The sequence below is a fragment of the Podarcis bocagei genome, assembly GCF_964188305.1.
Source record: "Podarcis bocagei genome assembly, chromosome: 3".
Classification (NCBI taxonomy): domain Eukaryota; kingdom Metazoa; phylum Chordata; class Lepidosauria; order Squamata; family Lacertidae; genus Podarcis; species Podarcis bocagei.
In genome coordinates, this window is record NC_138127.1 from 40,233,983 (window position 1) to 40,258,562 (window position 24,580).

The 24,580-nt window shown below is 46.0% G+C and overlaps 1 protein-coding gene across 5 annotated transcripts in view; it reads left to right on the plus strand.

Annotated features, from left to right (window-relative positions):
- Window positions 1-22,445, plus strand: part of DCBLD1 (discoidin, CUB and LCCL domain containing 1) — a 48,366-nt gene extending 25,921 nt beyond the window's left edge. For 2 of the 5 annotated variants that reach the window (XM_081186778.1, XM_081186775.1), the window contains exons 3-15: window positions 387-521; window positions 1,574-1,625; window positions 2,403-2,475; window positions 3,544-3,677; window positions 4,750-4,790; window positions 5,241-5,456; window positions 7,781-7,905; window positions 10,113-10,260; window positions 10,369-10,485; window positions 11,332-11,422; window positions 19,363-19,412; window positions 20,317-20,451; window positions 21,704-22,445. In XM_081186778.1, the coding sequence (XP_081042904.1) occupies window positions 387-521; window positions 1,574-1,625; window positions 2,403-2,475; window positions 3,544-3,677; window positions 4,750-4,790; window positions 5,241-5,456; window positions 7,781-7,905; window positions 10,113-10,260; window positions 10,369-10,485; window positions 11,332-11,422; window positions 19,363-19,412; window positions 20,317-20,451; window positions 21,704-22,218 (1,832 nt within the window). In that variant the 3' untranslated portion in view covers window positions 22,219-22,445. The remainder of the gene's footprint in view (window positions 1-386; window positions 522-1,573; window positions 1,626-2,402; window positions 2,476-3,543; window positions 3,678-4,749; window positions 4,791-5,240; window positions 5,457-7,780; window positions 7,906-10,112; window positions 10,261-10,368; window positions 10,486-11,331; window positions 11,423-19,362; window positions 19,413-20,316; window positions 20,452-21,703) is intronic. The other 3 variants (XM_081186776.1, XM_081186777.1, XM_081186779.1) reach the window with 3 other exon arrangements.
- Window positions 22,446-24,580: the final 2,135 nt, after the last annotated feature.

A 24,580-nucleotide genomic window follows, 5' to 3' on the forward strand; every position in this document is an offset into this window, starting at 1 on the left:
CTCAAGAAAAATGTGTTTGTTTTCCCCCTGTGTTGTGATTGCATTTAAAACTTGTACCTGGTGATGCTATCTTGCTGAGTATATGCAATATTCAGTTGCCTTTGATTGTTGTACTCTTTCTGTAATGGATTGCTGCACTTTAAGAATGCTGTGCTTCAAAGGCTAGGGAGCCCCAGCCGTCTACGAAGCTAAAACAATTTGAAATGTTAATGCCAGCTTTTATCTTCTACTGAACACAGAATTGCAAGAATTTGGTGGTCTGAGTAACTTCAAAGATTACAAACAAAAATCAATTAATTATGCACATGGATAGATGAATACATTTGTACGCTTTATTGTTTCTAGGCCACAAACATGATTTCAAATACTATTTGTTCTACATTTAGGACCCTACTGTGGGAATGTGCCTGTCCCAGAAGAAATCATCTTAGATTCTAATGAAGCAACCATTCACTTTGAGAGCAGGTCCCATGTGTCTGGAAGAGGCTTCCTGTTGTCCTTTGCTAGTAGCGATCATCCAGGTAAAGTTCAATTCTGCACATCATCGTGGACTAAAGGTTTTGGGTTGGTGCTACGCTCCATCCAGCCTCTGTCCCTTCCTCCATGCCCCACGCTTCTGCCCTTTTCAGAGCAGATTTGTCAGGGATGAGTGCAATTATTCTCTCACCCCATCATCTTACCTGGTTGCATCTTTGCCTTGTCTGCTGTGGAAGTGGAAGGTAATACCCTGCCTGGTATTACCAGCAAATGTTTTAGAAAAGCCCCTGGCATAGATGAATGTGCTTAAGTTTTCTAAGTAGTTCAAACTGGTTTTATGGGTTTGGCCCCTTAGCCAACTGCTTGACCTGCTTGTTTTCCCTCTAGAAATCAAGGTCTGGATGCTATTTCAATAATGTGATAATTCATCTAATAGATGGCACTGATGAAATTTGGTTCTTTCATGCACCTGAACATCTAAGTGCATTGGCCACCATATAGAACTGGGAATCCTAATTTTGATCCCATTGTCTTATTTCTCATTGGTTAGGCCTTATTATCCCTGGGCTTCTTCATCTTCTCCAAGTATTTGAGCACCAGCTGATATAAACCAAGACTTCTCTTCAGACAAAGTTTTGATTCAGTTCCATAAAGAGAACTCTTTTTTTTCATGGTAGTTGAGACGCATCGCTTCGGCTGAAATCTTTTTGCTTCAGGCCTCCCTCTTGCCTTGGAACAAAATCCTCACTGTACAAAAATATTCCAAAAATGTCTGTTGGAATTCTTTCTACCACCCTCACTTGGCCATTGCTTCAGGATGTAGTAGGATGTGACTGATCTCTCAATGAAGTTGTTGCTTTGAGGGCAGATTCTGGAACAATTGCTCCTGTGCAGAAGAAAATGTGTATCCAGATGAACAAATTGGGCAGGTGGGGGGGGGGGGAGCCGGGAGCAGAAGGTCTCTGGCAGAAGGAAACACTGAAGAGGTGCTGTGGCTGCTGAGGGAGGTTTGAGAAAACAACAGTTCAGCCGGAATTGACTATCCACATCTTCTCTGTGTGATTCCCAAATAGCTTTCTTTTTTAACCTTTCGCAGATCTAATCACATGTCTGGAGAGAGCAAACCACCACGTGGAGAATGAATTCAGGTAAATATAGGTTTTGGTGGTGATACACTCTGGTTGTCATGTTGCATCTTGCAATTAACATACTTACAGCTGTAGCCGGATACAGTCCATGACCGTTTGTGCTGCGTTTGGAACCCTGTTGCCAACCACAGGAATGTGTTTTTCTGAAGATACTCGGAGGTACCTAAATCTGTGATTATCTCCTTACATGGGAGAGGCAATGAAGTCTTCCTTGGAGAGAGACTTTGCATTCCAGAGTAATTAAGGAATGCAGCTTCAGACCACTGAACAGCCGTTATCTGTAGCATAACCAGTAATGCCAAGGGAAATTAGGGCAGTGCTTTGGGTACTGAATACTCCTGTCTCGGGGGTGGTTGGGTTTTAAAGCTCTAAGCATCTTGCAGGATCAGGCTGGAGGATTGAAAGCTGATCCATGTCAGTTTAAATTGTTTCTCGGTTCTCTTGAATAAATATCCTTTGCAGTAAGTTTAAAGAGTAATGGCATGTAAGCCAGTTGCTCAAGGTGTGAACAGCTTTGTGCAAAATGCAGTTGTGCTGTGTTACCTTTCCTTCAATTACTATTGTTCCCTGAACATGTAAAATGGTAGAAGGAACTAAGCAGAACAAAATTCATTTCCATTGCTGTTTATGTGACTACCTGTGCCATTTGGAGCACATGAATATGCTAGAAATTAGAAGAAGAAAAACCTTTATTTTTACACTGTTTGCTTTACAAAGTGCATGTGTGCAAGCATTGTACACCAGTCACAACAAGATCCTCTCTTTTCTCCATGGCAGCAGGTACTGTCCAGCTGGTTGCAGAGACATAGCAGGTGATATTTCTGGGAATATAGTGGAAGGCTACAGAGATGTAAGTACATGGGATAAAGGAAAGGTCTAGCGCAGCCTTCCCAAACCTCCTGCCCTCCAGATGTTTTGAACTGCAACTCCCATCAACCCTGACTATTGGCCGCTCTACCTGGGACCGATGAGAGTTCTTGTCCAAAACATTTGGTGGGCACCAGGCTAGCAAACACTGGTCTACAGAAAGGTAGAGATAATGACAGCATTGCTTTCTGAAGAATTTTTTATTGCAGATAAGCACAACCTAAAAGTTTAATGTTGGGCTCAAAGACCAGTAGAACAACCAGTTGTGCACAGTGAAAGTTAGGGCATTTTGCTGAAGACTTGAGAACTGGAAGAACTAGTAAATTATTCTTAGGTTACCTCAGTTCATTGAAGATGTTGGCTAGAAAATCATTTATTCTACTACTGTGCAATCATAATTACAAAGTATAGAATCGGAAAAGAATTGTGCATAATTGATCTGTCCAACAAGTATTATGGTGGTCAGCTATTCTGTTAGTGCTAATAGTGTTACAGATTATATGTGCATATGCATTTCATACATGCACATTTCATGTGGGCTTGTAAACTCAGCCATTTATTTTTGTTCAGGTCACAGTATAATAAGTATAGTTCTTCAGGTACAACTTATTGTTGTTCAGTTTGCAAAATGGGCGTAGCTGATCTGCTTTTAATAGCAATAATCAAATTTAGGAACATTTTCCTCAGCCCTGCCCTGCATATAGTATAATATCTTCAGCATGTTATTTTACTCTTCTGCACATATGATGTGGAAATGACACTCAGTTAATTATTTTCTGAGGAAGCATGTGTGTGGGAGGATTACTACACTGTAAAATATTAACCTTAGAATATATTTGTCCAACAGGTAGATTTGTCTTAAGTCTCTTCAGCATGTTTTCACATTTAACTTAGGTAATTTAGCATACAGAAAATTGCTACTTCCTTTTGCATTTTTGACTTGAATTTTTTTAGGGCACCGCGTTTCTTCATTTTGTTTTGTTGTGTTGACTGTGAGTTTGTTTGAATACTAAAATCTTGCCTTACTTTTCACTTGATTTCTGCACCTAAGACTTCCTTATTGTGCAAATCTGCCATACACGCTGGAGTAATTGCAGACGAACTGGGTGGTCAGATTAGTGTGATTAAACTGAAAGGAACGAGCCGGTATCAAGGAATCCTAGCCAATGGCATCCTTTCTCAGGAGTAAGTATTGGTTGTGTTCGTGCATAATGTGTGTACTAGTCAGCCATGATACACACAAGCCTTTTTCCTGCACACAGAGCCCCTTCAGTCCTTCCTTTGTGTGAGTCGGAAACTCTTGTTAACCATTGTTTTGTCCAAACTATGTACTGAAATGGCCATGTTTGGAGCATCATATTTTCACTTAATCAGCCAAGATGTGAACAGGCATTGTGCATACAGCTGCTTTCATCCTCCCGTCACATGAGTAGGCAAACAAACCAAGAACTCTTCCATTACCCATAATTTCCCTTTGGATCGAATTAGAAAAACAATGGGTGGTATCCAGTTTAAGTGATCCATCAGCACAATGATACTTGCATGATCCATCCACTTGCACGATGATACTTCATTCTGCCTTCTGCCTTTGTGTACCCCATAAATCTGTTCTAGGGGTGACCCGAACCCTCCAGAGCAGATTCGGGGAAGATGTGGGCGAGGGGGAGGGAGGAGAGGTGGGGGAGCTCAATTGCACAATTGATTTCATTTTAGGTACTGTTAATAGTGACAGGCACTATCTATTCTCTTTGGGTGTTTTGAGTTAATAAACAGAGCTGTTTAGATTTAAAGTGCACTGAGTTATGCAGGCTTGTGATAAAATTGCAACTGTATCCTTGTTCCCCCCCCCCCCAATATTCATATGGCTCCCAGAGTTCACATATTGTACTAAAAAGCTCCAAAAACATGCAAGTTGCATGTCCCCTTCCCACAGAAAATAATGGGACACATTCAAGCCAGAGTTCAATGTATTGAAGCCTGGTTGATTTCAAGTGGGGAGTTAAGCACAAGTCAACTGCTTCTTGTTATACTGTACTTACATCCTGCTCTGTTTTGAGAAACCCCAGAGCACCTTAGATGAGGCTCCCTAATGGTCTGGTCATTGTTCGCCAGAGTTAGATGATCCACGACCAATCCCTGAACTGTATAGTTGTAGGATCAAAAGGCAGGGTAAGAATAATGCAGAACTATTTCAGCTTAAAATTTCTTGTACATGAGTAGCTAATCAAAATGATAATGTCATCTCTTTTTCTTACAGTGGCTCTCTGTCAGATAAGCGGATTATTTTTAACTCAAATGGTAAGGCTATTTTTTTGTTCATTTTAGACATTATTAATGCATAATCCAGGAAAAGCCAAAGCACTCTCCAATTAAAATAAATACAATTTGGGGCCGAATACAATGAACTACTTTATTTTGTTTGCTTGTTAACGGAGAATGTATATACCACTTACTTTACAGGAGATCTCCCAGTAGTTTACAAAGAACCTATCTAAAATATTCATTCAAAAATAATAATGATAACAGCAAATATTAAAAACAAGTTATTATAACATCTTTAAAGATCAAATTATTTTGTTTACAGGAGTTAGGCTAGGGCTCATGGGTGGGTAGAGAAAGAAAGCATTTTCAGAAACTCTTAATGATATTTGGGGGGAAATTAATCAAGTCTTCTAGGTTGTTGATTATAGTCATAGTTAATACCGTTATCTGAAAATACACTTTTCTCCCTTTTTTTCACTTTGGAAGGTTGCAATCAATCACTGAACCTAGAAGGACGAAATACATCCAATGGTCAGATCACGGCGTCATCATTCTGGGATCAAACCAATGACATTGGGGAGGTGGTTCCGTGGTCTCCTGTTAGGGCCTGGCTCAAAGTCCAAGGGCCTTCCTGGGCAGCAAACCAGAGCAACTCTCGGCAGTGGCTAGAAATTGACCTGGGAGAAAGGAGAAGAATAACAGGTCAGTTGTCTGTCATAGCAAGAGTACGTCTCTTAAGTTAGATTTGAGTTATGTCATTCAGTTATCGGTTGTGACCCTATGCAGCTTGCTTTACTGTTCTTGTAAGCTAGACTTCCTCAGGTTTTAAGTGAGGTTTCAAATAGTACTCCGATCAAGGGCTATTTACAAATGTCTATATGTCTCGTAACACTGCAATAATTACTTTCTGCCAAAAAACAACAACAATTAAGGGTTGTATCCAATGTTAATCCTACTTGGAGTAGACCTGTTGAAATTAATGGACATTGCTTACTTAGGAACATGAATTACAATGAGTCTACTCTGAGTAAAATGTAGGTACTTACAACATTGAGTAGTTAAAACTAGCAAAGACCAATTGAAATACACCCCACCCCCACCCCCAAAAGGCCTTTAGGCCAAATTTTACTGCCCACACAGCCGCAATTCAGGAGCAATATGCCTTTCCAGTAACCAAATGGGAAATGTTTTATGGTTCGATAAATTGCAGAAGGCCCAATGGGGCTGGGGTCCTCTTCTTATCAACAGCTAATAAGCCTTTATCATTGAAATGCAGAAAGGAATTCCTCATACTTGCATCTTCTATTGTCTTTTTGGAATCTTGTCGTTGGTTATAATTGTGTTCTTCTAAAGCTTTTAGACAAACAAAACTAAATATATATGAATCCTTTGTGGCTTCTGGGTTGTCAAGGAGGCTCCATTCTTCTCATATATCCCACAATTTGATCTTATCAGGAGCACCTTAGATGTTTTCCCTTCCGCCTGCCGTACTATGCTGGAAGTCTAGGACTTGCTGTTCTTGTAAATAATAGCTTAAGGCTGGGGGCAGGGGAGTAGGGCACCAATTGCTGCACCCAGATAACAGGTTGCACAACACTGGGTGAGAATTTATTTGCAGGGCCCTGATAAAGGACACTTAGTCCCATCCTGAAAATGGTTCTGGAAACGCTTTGAAACCGTACTTTTGCCACTATTCACACAAAGAGCCATGCTTACACAAATGCAATCACATCTGCCCATGCCGTGCCTTACACACTCTCACACGTGCCCCACCACCTCCCATTGTTCCACATCTCAAATCTTCTGCCGATACCCAACAACTAGGGACAACATTCACCGTTACCATGATTGGTGATGAGAGTGTAGTTCTAGTCTGGATTTGATGAAACTATGCATTGTGTTTTTACTACATAAGCTGCAGGCTGCAGCTGTGCATGTGCTCTTTTCTTTTGTGCATAGGGGGTGATGTGGATTAGGATTAGGTTTAATCCTTTCCTCCCCAACTGTGATGCTCCCCAAGACTCCCTCCCCCTTCCTCACACACACCTCCTAATAACACCAAGGGATTTTAAAGTTTCTTTTTTATTATCAGTAGCTGCTGAAAGGGGTCTGAACCTTTTGTGGGGAGGGTGGCATGGCTCTTTGTACCTCAGTCATGTTTTGGATTGGGTTCCCTTTGCTTGCTTTTGAGTAAGGAAAACCACACACACAATTGCAGGATAAGTGTTGAATGTAATTATAATTTGTACCCCAATTTCAGATGAGCCATTGCACACTTGGATATGGGGACCCTTTCCACATTACAGAAACTCCTGTGTAATTAGCTGGAGGCCTGTATTATTATTATTATTATTATTATTATTATTATTATTATTATTATTATTTGCTGAGATCCCACTCAGCAGCTTATCTGAATCTGATTCACCCGTCACATGGTAGCTATTCAGTGGTCAAAGAGGGGTGGGATGTGGCCTCACTTCTACTCCAGCAGACCTATAACCATCCCACTTCTTCTATGGACATAACTGAGTCTGACCTAACCACCCCGTTTCCTTTTTGTCCCATTTTCAGCCATTTCTTGAGTCCATGTTGCTGGCATGCTTTTGCAGTTTTGCTGGACAAATTGCCAATGCCAAAGGAGGGGAGGGCATGTCTGTTCAAATACTAATTAGTTTTCATTATCGGTTTTGTAGGTTGTGGTGTGCTCACTAGAGACACTTGCCTGTAAAAATGATTCCTGCGATCCACAGCCTGTGCAAGTGCGATGCTCCAGATGAGCTTCACAAGGGCAGGAGAGCCTTTCCCCTATTGCTATTGACAGTGGGAGAGCCCTAGCATGTACATTTGAGGATGCCTTTACAAATAATATAGTAGAAAATGAAAGGTTTTCAGGTGGTGACATTTCTTAATTTTGCTGCAGATATAAATGAGTGATTATTGTTTGAAGGAAATGTATGCTTATTTTACTATTATTAACCAACAGATCAGAACAGATCCCTTTTGTTTGCTTTTTCTTTCATTACAAGGAATCAGAACCACAGGGTCCACAATGCTCAATTTTAACTATTACGTTAAGACGTTTATTGTCAACTATAAAAATAACAACTCAAAATGGAGGACTTACAAAGGAATCCTAAGCAATCAAGAAAAGGTAACTGGGGAAGCGGGGAGATAAAGGGCAAGGGGGAAATGGTGGTTGCCCGGGGGGGGGGTGTTCTCCTGCAGCCCAACTTCCATCTTCCATCCTTTTCAGACAGCTGGAGCTATTGAACTGTTATACTCAAATCTTGTTTACTCCAGTGGGTTTTCAGCACCCTCATTGCACACGGGGTGCTGTCGAGGCTTAGTTGTGGCTTGGGTAATTTGCCCTGTCCCTTACATTAGGAAGGCTCCAGTCTAGTTTTGCCATGGAGAAATGATTTCATTTGAAAACATTTGTAAGGAAGCTAGAGATTCCTCTTCACTAGAGGAAGCTGGATGAGCAGTTTGGCAGGAAGAAATATTACAGTGGTACCTCGGGTTACATACGCTTCGGGTTACACACTCTGCTAACCCAGAAATAGTGCTTCAGGTTAAGAACTTTGCTTCAGGATAAGAACAGAAATCGGGCTCCGGCGGCACAGCGGCAGCAGGAGGCCCCATTAGCTAAAGTGGTGCTTCAGGTTAAGAACAGGTTCAGGTTAAGAACGGACCTCCGGAACGAATTAAGTACTTAACCCAAGCTACCACTGTATTTGGGCTATGAGAAGAAGCAGGGCAGTGTACTAAAGTGCCCTCTTTGCCATTTTCTTTTTTTATAGGTACAGTAAAATATGCTTTTGCATATACATACCCCCACCCACCCCACAGACAGAGCCTTCTTCCTTCTTCAAATTTCACTGTGGGGGAAGCAAATCGGATTGTTTTCAGGGAGACCTATATGTGATGCAACAGTTTCTTGCCCCTCAAATCTTAGACTGTTATTTGCCCTCCAGTAGATAACAATTTGTATTTTTAAAATCTTCACTCACAACCTACGGTGTGGGGGTGGGGAAGAGCTGCTTGTATTGTGAGCTGATTTTGCATATACTTTAACATTATTTGAGAACTATTTTCTGTGAAACTACTGCTTGTGGTGGAGCAGCTTTTTTCAAATCTATGTTTATAACTTTTAAGTGTTAGAAATCTTCCATTTTATTTCCCCTTCTCCCCTTGTCTTGAAAGTGGGGCTTTTCTGGTTTCTAGCACAAGGCTGTAATTGCACAAGGATCTGATAAGGTGTGGCAGGGATATATACAGAATATTTAGGCTGCAATCCTGAGCACACCATACAATAAACTAAGGGCCATTGAAAGCAGTGGGAATTACTTCCAAGGTGTGCTCTGTGATGGTGTGCACGACAAACATTTATAGCACATCTGCCCCCACAAAGAATCCTGGGAACTGTAGTTTAAGGGTGCTGGGAATTGTAGCTCTGTCAAGGTTAAACTACAGTTCCCATGATTCTTTACAGAGGTGTTGCACTTTAAATGTGGGTTGCGTTTTCAAGAGCACATCTACATTCCTATGCCCTTTTTCAGCTCCATGAATCAGTCTAGAAAGAGGCATGGACTCCTGCTCATTTGACCTACAATAGGAATTGGAGAAGCTCAGCCTTTATCAGTAGGAGATAAAGCAAACTCTCTGCAAGCAAACTCTGATAAAAGTCTCAGTTTGCTTGCAGCTTAGTGAGAGAAACTTACTTTTTTGCCCCTAAATACAAAGGGCAAGTTAGAGATCAAATCTGGAGAAGTTATTATCTCCTACCATCATATACTCGTTTTGGATATATATTTTTTATTACTAAGTTAGCTGCATTGCACAACATGGGAAATCCATCTGCACAGATACTTCAAAAGCGCTGTATTCCACATTGTTGTTGGGGGGGGGGAGAGAATTGTGCTAGAATTGTACAGGGCTAAAGCCTTCCCTTCAGTTGTTCAGGCTGAGACTGGCTCTACCGGTTGAATTAAAGTGGTATAGTGCTGACTCTGCAGCTTGCTGTGCGCCCAGCCTCAAACTCTGCCACAATCTGAAGGAGGAGGAAGAGCTAATTACTCCTTGATGGCCTTGGACTGTTTGGAGTTGAGCCTGGTTGCGCAACTAGCTGCTCAGCTGGTCACAAACCCTCTTTTTACTGCTGTACTGCTCCGGTTTAGGACTGCCTACATATTGGAGGAAGAGCTTTAAACTCTGGAGGGTTGAGGTCTTTCCCCGCCATCCCCCAGCGAATCAGCACAGGCTGCTGTTGATTTTTATCCTCTGTGATTTCAAGAGGAGAAGTTGTTATTCATTGGCTTTAAACCAAATAATGTGGTTCATTTTCCTTTCAAACGGCAGGTATTCAAAGCCAACTCTAATCATGGAGACATAGTCCGGAATAATTTCATTCCCCCCATAGTAGCCCGCTACGTGAGAATTATTCCACAGAGCTGGAACAAAAGAATAGCTCTGAAGGTGGAACTTATTGGTTGTCGCATAAACCAAGGTAAGCCGTTTTACCATTCGGGGGGGAAAGAGAGGTTTGATTGTCAGCAGGATCTGAATGCCCTTCAAATGTTTTGAGGTTCACTTAGTTCCACCTTTTGCCTTGCAGTTAACAGCTCCCTTACGCATCCTCTCTGGCAGAGACCAAGTCAAAGCACAGGTGTCTCGGTTAGAAAAGAAGACAGAACCATCACAGAGCCCATACCCTCAGAAGGCGGCAGCTTAGGTAGGAAACACCTTTCCTAACCTTAATGGAGGGTGAAGGTCTTAGCACAACTCCTACCACAGACTCTGACAACTTTTCAGAAGTGATAATGTGAACCTATTTCTAAACCACCTTTTTGAATCCCAGTTTTCAAATGCCTGTGAACAAAATGTAATTCATTGAGGTGAGGTTGGCAGAGCACATTCCTGTCTTTGCTACATGGTTTTTACTTTATGAGGGCCAAATGACCAGAAAGAGTGTCTTGTGTTCTGGATATATACAAGGCTTGATCGTATAACCTGAGAGGTATCCAATGCTTAATACCAATCTAATGTGGGTGCAGCTCTGAGCACACAGAGTGATATTCAACAAAGTGGAACACATAATCAAATCATAAGTTAAGCCTGTATATGGGCAAGCCTTCTGCACCCAGATGCAACCTCATTCCTCTTGCTGCACTCTTTTCCCTGTGCAAATGGGGAAAGAAACCAGTTAACCATGGCTTCCTGCTACATGCAAGCTAGAAACTGTGGTTAATGACTTTCAAAACTTGGCTTGTTTGGAATCCATTGTGCATAATTCCTGGCTTGTACGTATCAAGAAGCCATGGTTAACAGCAGCTACCTCCCCCCCCCCCCGATCATGTGAAGGGAGGAGTGAAATGGGAGCAAAGGGTGCAAGGAGGTCATGCATATCCTTGCTTGTTAAGCCAGGATTCAATAATGTGAATTAAGTCCCACTGTTTCCTAGGTTCTACATACTCCCCTCTTTATACCAGTACTATGTGATATGTAGTCCAGCCCTCAAGCTAGTTTTTCAGCTGGGTTTTCAGTATATTGTAACTTTTTATCTTCATTTCTTTTTAAGGACTGAATCTTACTACCATAATCGTTCCAGTAGTAGTGGTGCTTTTGCTGTTCCTGATATCTGGAATTGGTATCTATGCTGTTGTACGAAAGTATGTAACTCTCACTTTTCCCTCTTCAGAATTGAAAAGCATAAAAATTCCTGTGGTGGTTTTTGGACACATAACAGCTGTCAGAGCTGCTTGAAGATCCTAGCTCACAAAGGATCACGCTAGCCAGCGATCATTAAGTAAAAGTCTTTATTGAATTACAGTTTCCATTCTCACGCTGCTGCGCGCAAACTCTACGTCTAGTAGCTAGATCGGCGAAGCTCCGTCTGAATCTCCGCCCCTTGTGCACCAACTTAATATCCTAGCCTTGCTCCACCTTTTCCGCCTGACTGTCCTCCTCTGGGTCCCTCTACCCCCCGGGGCTTCTTCCTTCCGGGATTCTTCTGACGCTGACCCGGACCCTCCTGCCTCCTTGCGCCGGGCTTTAGGACCTGGTTCCCTTTCGGGGCTGCTTACTGCGCCGCCTTCCTCTGCATTTGAACTTGGCGCGCGCGCCCAACCTTCCACCTTCCTCTTAACCGTTTCTTCGCTCCCCGATGGAGGTGTGGCCACTCCTGACTCATGCCCTCCCTCCTGTGGCGAGCTGCCAGCGCTTCCCCCCTGGCTCCCTTCCTCTTCCCTGCTTCCTGGCGGTGACGCTGGTCCCGATTTCCAGCTGCTCCCCCCTGAGTCCCTTCTGGCTCTATCTTCCTGGGGTGCCCCCCTTGACTCCCCCCTTGCCCTGGCCACTGGTGCTCCTTTCTGTGAATCCTCTGATTCACTGGAAAGACTGGGAGATCTCGGGTCGTCGTCATCACTCATCTTTTCTTCTGCTTCCTCCCCTTCGCTCTCTGTTTCCTCCCTTGCCCGTGCCTCTGCTCCTAAACCCCTGACATCCATCCCCCCCTCGAAGCCCCCCATTCCCCCCTCCCCTCCTTCTGGAGCTGGGGGCTGCTGTTGCAAAGGGACGAACGTCGGATATCGGTCGCTTCCCGTGGCGGGCCTCCATCTGAAGTCTTCCGGTTCTTCCTCCCTGCTCTCGTCGACGACAGTCACCTCCGCTTCCATCTCTGTGCCGCCGTGCTCGAAACCCGGGTCGTCCCCGAAAATGTCCATGTCCGTCTCTCCCTCACTTCCTCCTGGCGGCGTTGCTCGTCCTGGACCCTCCAGCCACTTCCTGCGCCACTGCTCCTCTGGTCTATCGTCCCACCAATACGAGGGTTCTGAGGCAGATCCCGAGGGTGACCCCTCCGGGGAACGGACGTCTCGTGTCGGTTCCTCGTCCGAGTCGAACCCCCGGAACGTGCTGGCCGAAAGCGTGGGCGTGAAAAGCCAGTCGTCGAAAAAGTCTGCTGGCATAGGTCTATGTGGGAAGAGGGCATGAAACTCGTCTTTGAGCAGAGGTTCGTCTAAGGCGTAGCCCGGCACCCAGCTGTTCGCACTGGCCGGGGTGCCCTCCTTGGCGAGAAAGTATTCTACCCCCTCTTCCCCCCATCTGGAGTCCAAAATCTCCGTGACTTCGTTGATGCGCTCCTTCTGTGCCACTCCCGCGTGCCCTGTTCTGTCTCTGGCCGGACTCGGCGCCGTTCCGGGTTCCTGGAACCTGTGCGGTGCCTTGTAGGGAGTGAGCACCGATCTGTGGAATACCGGATGCATTCTGGAACCCTCCGGAAGTGCCAGTCTGAAAGCTACCGGGTTGACCTGCTCTTCGACTTGGTAGGGCCCCAGTTGCTTATGCCCTAGTTTCTTCTTGGCCAACGACCTGGCCGGCACTGCGTGGGCTGCTAACCAAACCCAGTCTCCCACGTGGAGCTCTTCTCCAACCCTTCTGTGCTTGTCTGCTTGTACCTTGTATGCATGCTTGGCCAGCTCCAGGTGGCGCCTCAGCTGATCGTGGACTTCCTGCAGCTCCGACGCGAACGCATCTGCTGTCTGCGGCTCCCCCTCCCCAATTCTTTCCAGTCCCGGGAAGGTTCTGGGGTGCCTCCCGTTGTTGGCGAAGAACGGCGTGACCCCCGTGGACACGTGCTTCGTGTTGTTGTAGGCGAACTCGGCAAGCGGCAGGTAATCCACCCACGTCGCAGGCTGTTGATTTGCATAACATCTCAGGTACTGCTGCATGATGGCATTGACCCGCTCCGCCTGCCCGTTGGTCTGCGGGTGTCTCGCCGACGCCAGGTTGATCTTGACGTTCAGGAAGCCCATCAGCTTCTGCCAGAAATTCGAGATGAACTGCCGCCCCCGGTCGGACAGAATAGACCGTGGCAGACCGTGAACCTTGAACACGTGGTCTATGAACAGTTTGGCGGTTTGCTCCGCCGTGGCCACCTTAGCACACGGAATGAAATGGGCCATCTTGGAAAACAGGTCCACCACCACCAGCACTGCCGTCTTGCCCCTTGAGCTGGGCAGATCCGTGACAAAGTCCAGGGCCACCCTTTCCCAAGGTTCGACCGGAGTTTGCAGCGGTTCCAACAGTCCGGCCGGCGGTCTGTGCACTGGCTTGGCCCTCTGGCAGGTGTCACACCTCGCCACGTAGTCTGCGACCTCCCCTCTCATTCCAGGCCACCAGAAATCCCTGGCTACTAATTCCACCGTCTTCTCCTTGCCAAAGTGCCCGGCCGTGGGCGCGTCGTGCAGCTGCTGCAGCACCTTGGCTCGAAGTTCGTCTCCCGGCACGTAGATGGCCCCTTTACGGATGAGCAATCCATCTCTTAGCTGGAAACCGTCGGCCGCTGCCTTGCCCCTTTGCACCTCTGCCATCTTTGCTTGTGCGAAGGAGTCCCCCTGCAACGCTCGTCGCACCGCCTCTAGGTCCACGGTCGCCGCGGCGCACGCCCACACTGTCGGTGCGAAGATGTGCATGGCGGCCGCTGGTGTTGCGTCCTCCAGATACTGCGGCTTACGGGAGAGAGCGTCTGCCATGATGTTGGTGTCCCCCGGGACATACTCTATTCGGAAGTCGAAGTTCGCAAAGAACTCAGCCCAACGTATCTGCCTCTGGTTCAGGAACTGTGCCGTGCGCCAGTGCTCTAGATTCTTGTGGTCCGTGCAAACCTGCACCGTGTGCTTGGCGCCGATTAGAAAGTGCCTCCACGCCTTGAACGCTGCGTGAATGGCCAGCAACTCCCTGTCCCATATGGTGTAGTTCTGCTCGGACTTGCTGAGCTTCCTGGAGTAAAACGCTCCCGGTCGCCACACCCCCTGCGGGTCTTTCTGCAGCAGGACCGCCCCCACGGCTCTGTCCGAAGCGTCTGTCTCCACCCTCATCGGCTTGCTGGGGTTGACATGAAGCAGCTGCTCTTCCGACGCGAAGAGACGCTTGAGTGCCTGGAAGGACTGCTCCGCCTGCTCTGTCCAAATGAACTTCTTTTTCTTGGAGCTAAGCGTGTCAGTGATGGCCGCCGTCTGCATCGCGAAGCCCTTGATAAACTTGCGATAGAAGTTCGCAAAGCCGACAAACCGTTGGACCTCCTTCCGGTTGCGCGGGCTCTTCCAATCCAACACCGCTCGAACCTTGGCGCTGTCCATGGCGAGCCCCTTGTCAGACAGCTTGTAGCCCAGAAAATCCACCTCCGTCACGTCGAATTGGCACTTCTCCAGCTTGGCGTAGAGCCTATGTTGCTTTAGCCTGCTCAGCACTTCCTTGACGTGTTTGTCATGCTCCTGCTGCGACTCCGAAAAGATCAGGATGTCATCTAAGAAACAGACGCACGTCTTGTAGAGAAGTCCCGCCAACACGTGATGCATAAATGCTTGAAAAACGTGGGAGCCATTTTGCAATCCAAAAGGCATAACTCTATATTCGTAGGTCCCCAGTGGCGTGAACATGGCTGTCTTCCACTCATCACCCTCCCGCATGCGAATGAGGTTGTACGCCCCCCGCAGGTCCAACTTGGTGAACACTCTGCCCTTCCGTACCTTTGCGAGGAGGTCGTCAATTCGGGGCATGGGGAAGTCCGATGGCCTAGTCACACTGTTCAAAATCCTGTAATCCACTACGAGTCTCTTTTGGGGCGTGTCCCGCTTCTTAACAAAGAATACGGGACTGCCCCCCACTGCCTTGGACTCCCGGATGAAGCCGCGCTGCAAATTATGATCAATGAACTCCTTGAGTTCTTGCAGTTCGTCCTCTGACATGGAATACAGTCTCCCTTTAGGCAGCGCCGCCCCCGGCAGCAGGTCAATTTTGCAGTCATATGGTCTGTGAGGGGGTAGCCTGTCTGCCTCCTTCTCGCAGAAAACTTCCAAAAATTCAGCGTACTTGTGGGGAATCGCTTGCAGCGTGCCTAGCAGCAGCTGTGACTCCTCTTCCTCTCCTTCCTGCCTGGGCACAATGCAGTGTTCAGCACAAAAGGAAGAGCCGAAGGTCAGCTGCCTCTGGTACCAAGCCATCGTTGGGCTGTGCTTGTCCAGCCAACTCATGCCCAATACAACGGGCGTGTCAGATAGTTGAGTGACGTTGAAGCTGATGATTTCTCTGTGATTCCCAAGTCGCATCACCATTGGTGGCGTCTGCTTCACCACTTGCCCCCCGAGCAGCTCCCTGCCATCCACCGTGACAACCTGCAGGGGCAGTGTGGCCGGCAGCAACTGCACAGCGTGCCTGTCGACAAAGTCCTGCCCTATAAAGTCCGCATTGCTGCCTGAGTCAATGGTGATTGGCACGTCTATGGTGATTCCATTGGGCAGCTGGAGAGATGCTGTGAGCCTCACTACTGGTTTGGGCGGGAGGGGGTTCACGGGCTGTAAAATCTCTGGGGACTGCGGCACTAACACGTCTGGCTGGGCCCCAGTGCCTCTTCCTCCAGCCAGACTGCGTCGTTTCCCTGCTGTGGTCCTCCTTGCTGCGTTGCTGCAGTCACCATTGCTGAGGCTGCAGTGAGCTTGTGGGGCCTCTGGGGACACTCTTTTGCCATATGCCCTGGTTCCTCACAGACGTAACACTTCCTGTTCCCTCTAGGAGGCTTCGCTTTCACTGCTGCCGGTGCTAGGGCTCTGGTTGCTGACTGAGCCCTTGCACCTCCAACCTCCATAGGTTCGGCTCCTCCTCCTGGCGGAGGCGTGGATTGCGCCCGCGCTGCTTCTCTGGGAAGGAAGGAGGGGCCCCCGGCTGGTTCGCGCCCTCCACGCCCTTCGTCCTTGCTCCACGGACGTCCTTCCAGCCTCACCCCCACTGCCAGTGCCCTCTGAACGACCTCCTGGGTGGTTCGGGGTCTCTCCCCCCTCGCGATCTCATCTTTAATCGAGTTGTGCAGCCCCTCCCAAAAGAGGTCTCTTACAGGAGCCGAATCTCTGTCCCATTCCAGGGCACTGACCAAGGCGAAAAAGCGGGCATGATACTGCCTGACGCTGGCCCTCCCTTGTCTCAGCCCATGCACCTCCTTCCGTGCCAGATCCACGTCAATACTTGATAAAAAGCACCCATCCATCGCTTTAATAAAGGCATCCGCATTCTGGAGCGCCGGATCCTTATCTCTCCATAAATTACGTAGCCATGCTTTCGCATCCCCATGCAGATGGGACATGATGAACCCCACTCTCTCTTGTTCATCTCTAAAGTCTTTATGCAGCAGTTGCAGTGCGCACAGTACGTCGGCTCTAAAGTTGGGATACTGTTGCAGGTTCCCATCGAAGTGAGAGACCAGCCCGCCTGTCCGTCTCGCCAACCCAATTCCCTCCTGCCGGGGTGTCTGCTTTGCCAGCACGTCTAACCTGACCTGGAGATCCCTGCAGGCGGCAGCTGCCTCCTCCTCTCTCTTCCTGGATGCGAGAACCTCGGCGTTCAGTTGTGCCACTGCTTTTCTGAGGTCCTCTATCTGCTGCTCAGCCGTCATGTCGTCTGCCGTTCGTGAGCTCGCTAGTAGGCACCTGTTTCTCTCCTCTCCTCGAGGCTGTAGATGCCCACAATGGAGAGACGGAGCTTACTGTCAGAGCTGCTTGAAGATCCTAGCTCACAGAGGATCACGCTAGCCAGCGATCATTAAGTAAAAGTCTTTATTGAATTACAGTTTCCATTCTCACGCTGCTGCGCGCAAACTCTACGTCTAGTAGCTAGATCGGCGAAGCTCCGTCTGAATCTCCGCCCCTTGTGCACCAACTTAATATCCTAGCCTTGCTCCACCTTTTCCGCCTGACTGTCCTCCTCTGGGTCCCTCTACCCCCCGGGGCTTCTTCTTTCCGGGATTCTTCTGACGCTGACCCGGACCCTCCTGCCTCCTTGCGCCGGGCTTTAGGACCTGGTTCCCTTTCGGGGCTGCTTACTGCGCCGCCTTCCTCTGCATTTGAACTTGGCGCGCGCGCCCAACCTTCCACCTTCCTCTTAACCGTTTCTTCGCTCCCCGATGGAGGTGTGGCCACTCCTGACTCATGCCCTCCCTCCTGTGGCGAGCTGCCAGCGCTTCCCCCCTGGCTCCCTTCCTCTTCCCTGCTTCCTGGCGGTGACGCTGGTCCCGATTTCCAGCTGCTCCCCCCTGAGTCCCTTCTGGCTCTATCTTCCTGGGGTGCCCCCCTTGACTCCCCCCTTGCCCTGGCCACTGGTGCTCCTTTCTGTGAATCCTCTGATTCACTGGAAAGACTGGGAGATCTCGGGTCGTCGTCATCACTCATCTTTTCTTCTGCTTCCTCCCCTTCGCTCTCTGTTTCCTCCCTTGCCCGTGCCTCTGCTCCTAAACCCCTGACAACAGCCTTTTCCTTAGCTGTTTAGTAGGTAAAGAGTAACTGGCAGATTTACCTGCTAACAGGACTACACCTGATGATTCCCTTCAGTGGTTTTACAGCAGAAGAGGAAAAATGCTATGACCAAAACCTATAACTGCATTTGCATTATTAATACAAAGTCCCAAGCTTAATCACTAGCATTTCAAATTCTGTCGCCTGGGCTTCCTCAAGTCCCCTCGCCAGCTCCTCATTGTGCTCCTGCTCATCCAATGAGCTCCGTCTCCCAGCTGATGTCCCCATGAATTGCAGGGAATGGAAAAGGGTGGCTCTCTTCACAGAAGGAGTCTTCTAGCCTTTTATAGACAAGCGAGCTAAAATAGGAAGTTCCATGAAAAACAGCAGAAAGATTTCCACAATGATTCATTCCTCACCTGAGGGCTTTTCTGATTGGGAAAGAGATGACCTATGCAAAAGGCTCAAGGGCAGTGTACTTTCTTTCTCTCTCTTTCTCTCTGTCACTCTTTCGAGTAACCAGTTGCAAAGTCCATTCCCACCATTTTATAAATATAAAACAAGGAAGAACTACAAGACTGTCTTGTAGTCGCACCCCAAAGAAAAGCAGTCCACTATTAGGGTGTTTTTGGATCAGTAGTTCATTGCTTTAAGTGTTTAAATACAATCTGCAATCCATTTAAGCCTGCATTTCTAAACATCCTTACTTAAGGATGAAATTGTAGTATGTTTGGTCTTTGTAGTTGGCCACCAGAAAAAAATGATTTGCTAGTTATTTTAGGCACAGTCTGTAGATTCCGATGGCATCTGTCAGGGGCATTACTGAGTGATTAGAAAGATTTGGAACACAAGTTCATGAAATAAATATGCCTATGTTAATGCATATTTACATTATACAAATTTAGTCTGATTTTCAAAGGGAAATGAATTTACTCTGGCTCTTGCCATCATTCTGTTTTATGTGGGTTGGTCTCTCTGCCCTATCTGGCAGGAATTTCTACTTAAGTATATATGGAAACTGAAAGAAGCCTTATCCAGTATAATATCTGTCTTGCCCAACTCATTCAGCAAATCAGGATGGTGAGTGGATGGGTCTCACCAGTATTCTGCTTTGCATTGTGCCTAGCTACCTGTAAGCATTTTCTTAAGTTTTCAAAAGAGGCGGTAGATCCAGGGTCTCCGTCTCCAAGGGACACCCGGTGCCTCTAGTAGCAAAGTTGGGGAAGATCAGTGCCTGAAAATCTAGCCTAGACAGTCAATAGGAGCTGACAGTCACTGGCTCAATGGAACTGACTGAAGCCAAGCGCTATTGTTGCTGTTCTTCATTATAGGAGAGGAAAGAAAGGAGGTGCTTATGGCTCATACGACACTGGAAAACCAGGTGGGTGGTAAAAATCGTGGTTTTGTTCATCGTCTGACAATAATGAGAAAGGGAAATGTTTATGTAGTTGTAACAATATCTTTGTGTGTCGTGAGACTAATTCCCCTTAAAGATCTTACGCACAAGAACTTTTAATACATGTAATGGATGGGTGGAACTGGAGCAGTCATTGACAGCAGCCAGCGACAGTTTCCTGTGCCTAGTATTTCCTGATCCTTGGAGTCGCTGTGGCTTAATCTGGATGGCTTGGATCACGCATCCATTATCCATGTCAATCTCTACCAGGGGGTAACTTAATAGAAAAGGGGTTTTGTGGAACCATTTTCATTAAAAGATTTAGATCAGGTTTTTTTTTTATATCACACTCTTGTTCCCTTCTCCCTTGCGGGCCTGTTTCCATGAGATGCTCAGCAAGTCCAAATTTAGCTTTGCTTTGAAATTCAACAGTGCACTGCTATTGAGATGGGTTGTTGGGGAGGGAGATCCAAAAATGATCAGCAAAGCAGCTGATTTAAAATTAAGTGTGTTCATGACTCCAAGAGAACGTCCAGATTGCTGGGATCCGAGAGTCCCTTGTGTGACCATACTAGATGAGCTTCTGCTGATTTTTTCACGCACGGACACACGCACACGCACTGCAGCTCTCACCCCCAATATCTCCCTTCGTTCCAACTCTCAAGGGTGACTTGTGAAGAACACAAGCAACTGCAGGATGGAAGGGAAGCTAGTTGTCAGGATTTAGCCCTATGTGGTCTGTATAGATAGACTGATCTCTGCTAATGCAAGCTTCTTTTAACATGTCACCCTTTCCAACACACACTCTGAATCAAACTGACAGTTTTAATTTTTTTTGTGCATGCAATGTTTTATATTGGATCACGTTTGAGATTTTTAACATTATTAGGACTTGAACTTCTAGGTTTCTGGAAACAAATCAAGCAACCCTTTGTCAGACATCAGTCTACTGAATTCACCATCAGTTATAATAATGAAAAGGATACGCCACAAAAGCTAGATCTCGTCACAAGAGAGATGGCAGGTAACTTCACTGTCTTCTGAAAACAATCCCTATGTAGCATGTAAGAAACGTAAAGAACAGGTTTAGTTTGACCATCCATAAGGAGAACTTGGCTGTTCTTTGATTGGCAGAATAGAACTTGTACCATTTTTTAATTTATTTATCATATTTCTATTATTGCCCTGCCAGTGTGTTCACATAAAACTGTTGGCATTCTTCTTCCATATACCTGTAGAGTAATGGCTTTGGCATTCCAACATTCTTCCTCATCAGGCTACCCATGTGCAATATCAAAGATGTTAAGAAGAGATTTCTCAGTCAGGCCCCTCTAGCCCAGCCTCCCATTCTCACAGTGGCCAATCAGATGCCTTTGCAAAGCCTGCAAGCTGGACATGAGGATTTTGCCTGACTATCTATTATTCCTAGCAATGTTTATTCAGAGGCATACTGCCTCTAACAGTGGGGGCAGAACATAGCTATCGTGACTAGTAGCTTTTCGGAGTTTAGCTGTAACTTGTGGTACCATTCTTTTAGATAGGATGGTGAATAAATTTGACAATTGTGTTCATGTTTTCTTGCTTAGTAACTCTAACATTATAGTGCACATTTTTTTCTTTCTTTTGCACATGGCTCATGCAGCTTGTATAATCAATAGCTATTCCTCTACTAAGGATCTAATGTAGGAATCTGTTTTTGACCTTTGATAAACTGAAGGCTGGGTTTGTCAGTAGAGCGAGAAGGGTGGTTTGATCTTGTGGCGAGAAGGCAGGGGAAAACCAAATGGTCTCTAATAAAATTTGTGCATGGAGGCAGGAGTACTCCAAGGAAAATCTTACGATCCTTATAAATATTTATTGCTTGTTGCCATAGGCCATTGCAAATAAGGAATTAAAAATGCCCATTGACACAAACATAAAACATGAGCCGGTATGCTTCCTATTTGTTCTTGTCTTGAACTTAAAATACATATTTGAAGCATCCTGGAAATGTGCTTAATTTTAGCTTATTCAAGTTAATTAATTGCCTTGACAGTCCACCGACATTCAATTCAAAATACTTGCTTGAATTTTCTTTGCTGCAGTTCAGAAATAATGTGACTTGGTCAGATGACTCAGGGATAACAGAAAAAATAGCTGTCTCCCGTAGGCACAATAACAATTTCTTTCTGGGAGAAGGCAAATAATATAGCAGATTGCTCAGCGCAAATGAAGGTGGCATCCAGTATTTGGTGTGATCTGAGATTCTGATGTGATTCTTTCTGTTTCCCATCTAGATTATCAACAGCCTCTCATGATAGGAACTGGGACAGTAACCCGAAAGGGATCCACTTTCAGACCCATGGACACAGAGAATGAGAAAAAAGGTAGCGCCGAGACCGGGAACCATTACCACTGCCCACAGAGAGCAAATCGGCACGATTATGCACTGCCTTTGACCAACCACGAGCCTGAATACGCCACTCCTATTATAGAGCGACACGTAGGAAGAGAAAACGCTTTTCCTTCGGAGAGCTGCTATAACATTCCTACTGCTTCTGCTGCGCATAAATGTTCCCTTTCCACAGGCACTTTCGCTGCCTTGTGCCAGACTGAAACGGGGAGTGAAGATTATCAAACACCACAAAGTCAGAAGGATTATGACAAGCCAAAAATGAAAGCCTTGCCCACACTTGACTACAATACTGGCTATCAGAAGCCCCAAACCAGTTTATTGACAGATGAGGGCTATTCGACACCCAGATATTGCCTAAAACCGGTAAATCAGACTGCAATGACAGCTCTTCTGTAACCTTAAGGACCAGCGGAAACTCACTGCCATAATGTTTAAAGCACTGGATTAGATTTAGAGCAAAACAAAATTTGCTCTTGGCTGAGGAGTGAAAGCTGTTCATTGCTGCCTTTGCGGTAGAGTCTTCAGGCAGTCGATTCTCTGCAGCTGCAATATTGGTGCTCCACTCTAACATTGTGCAATGTGTACATACATTTTTAATTTAATAAATATAACTTAAACTTTAATCCGTTTTGTCCTGTGTGGGCTGGGGGCTGTCAGTGAGAAGAACTGGTCACTGCACTGATTTCTAGACAAGGTAGGACAGTGTCCTAACAAAACAAAGCACGGCGTCTGAGGTTGTTTTCCTGTTGGTAGTTGTGCTAACTAGTTCTGACATGTTACACAGAAGTGGGAGCTAATTAAATTTAAAAGCTAATTTCCTCGGGTCATATCCTATGCTGCAGAACCCCTTGGTTTGAACAGTTTTAACTGTGTGGATAAATCTGTATTTGTTCTGGGCAAAATAAGTTTTGAAAAAATGAGAGATGGTGCATGGTATTGTAATGAGAAGTGATGTTAGTCAATTGCCACTGAGAAATAGCGGGCTCTTCTGTTTTATGGATTTAACTGTGCCTGTAAATGGTTCTTTAGCCCCAGATTAGGACAAGGGAAATTACCAGGACTAGAACACAGAGCTGAGTCCCTAAATATGCACCTCTTCTCCATCATAAATTGCTAATACAAAAACAGCACAGTTGAGATCAGGCAGCCAGTAGGTTTCTAGAAGTCATTTTTCAAACTCACCTCTAGTTTCATAATAGCATCTTCTGAAGAATTTCTAGACTATCAGTACATATACTGCCCACTCTGCAGTAAGCACCACTGAATAATGTGGATATTATAGTAACACAACCTAAGCCTAGCAGTAGTAGTTTGCTTCGGGTCTGCCATCTCATTAAAAATGGGCTCTGCAAGTTGCATTTGGAAATATTTTTTGCTAGTTTACTTGCAGATGCTTAGATATTTCAAATTCATTGTTCACAGGCTCCTTGTGGCAGGTTTGTGTTAAAAAATGTTTTTTTGTGACTTTGTCTTAAGGGTTTCTTTAAAAGGGGGGGGCAGGAAAGATGAACTGGATAGCTGTAAGGATCTCTGTTGTTATACTGACTTCCCCATCTGGTTCTCACGACTTTCCCCAAGCCGCCTACCTTGCTCTGTGCCCTTTTCCCATGCTTTTGCCTGGCTGGAATGAGTCCTTCAGCTCTGATGATGTTTCATTCTTACTTAGATGGGGGATGGAGAGATGTGTGTAGCCAACTGGGCAAAATTAAGAGTTCCATTTGCTGCCTTTTTCCTCTGGCTCTGCCCACTACTGGTATGCGACCCATGGAAGGTTGCTTAGGAAAACAGGTAGCACTCAGGTTCCCCCACCCCTGACCTGACCCCTTCCTGTCTTTCCTAGCTCTGTTGTCCAAGATTATCTAGGGACCAGTTCATGCGTATCTTTCCTACAAAGATGCACCCTGCCAAGTGTATAGCTGATTTGCATAATCTTCACACATTAGGGTATTCCTAACAAAATATTAAAAAATTCCTTCCAGTAGCACCTTAAGAGACCAAGTAAGTTTGCTATTGGTATGAGCTTTCATGTGCATGCACACATGAAAGCTTATACCAATAACAAACGTAGTTAGTCTCTAAGGTGCTACTGGAAGGATTTTTTTTCATTTTGTTTCGACTACGGCAGACCAACACGGCTACCTACCTGGTATTCCTATCCCTCTTGCATATTTTTCTTCCCCTACAGCAGTACACTTCTCAGCTAGAAGAAATACTCTGCAAGGGTGAAGCAGTCCCCTAACTGGATAGGTCAAGGATTGAATCTAGAACCTTGTACATGGAAAGCATTTGCTTTTTCATATACATTGTGGCCCCTGGCTTCCTTCCTGTGCAGTCTAGGAACCGTGTGTTTTCTGGGAGACAGGCTTTCAAATAAAACGTAATGCCAAGGCTCAGCTCTCTTGATAAGACGACTCCTTCTACTGAGTGCAAATCCTGGTATTGCAATAGCAGGGTGTCTGGTACAGCTGGCCTTGGCAAGGGTCCTAGTCAAAGCAAAGCCAGGGAGGAATATAAGAGAAGACTGCAGCCAAAACACCTTGGCTGAGAGCAGGCATTAGAGGTTGTGGTGAGACTTCTAACCATGTGTGGAGTTATTCGTATTAGTATCCATATATATTTATTTATCCATCCCCTGCGTTCTTCCCTGACAGAGACTCGGGAATGTTATCATTATCAAAACCCAGGAGTTTGTAAAAAGCTTTGATTTTAAACACCACCACCAAATGCTTCTAAGCATTTCTAAATCTTCACTCATTTA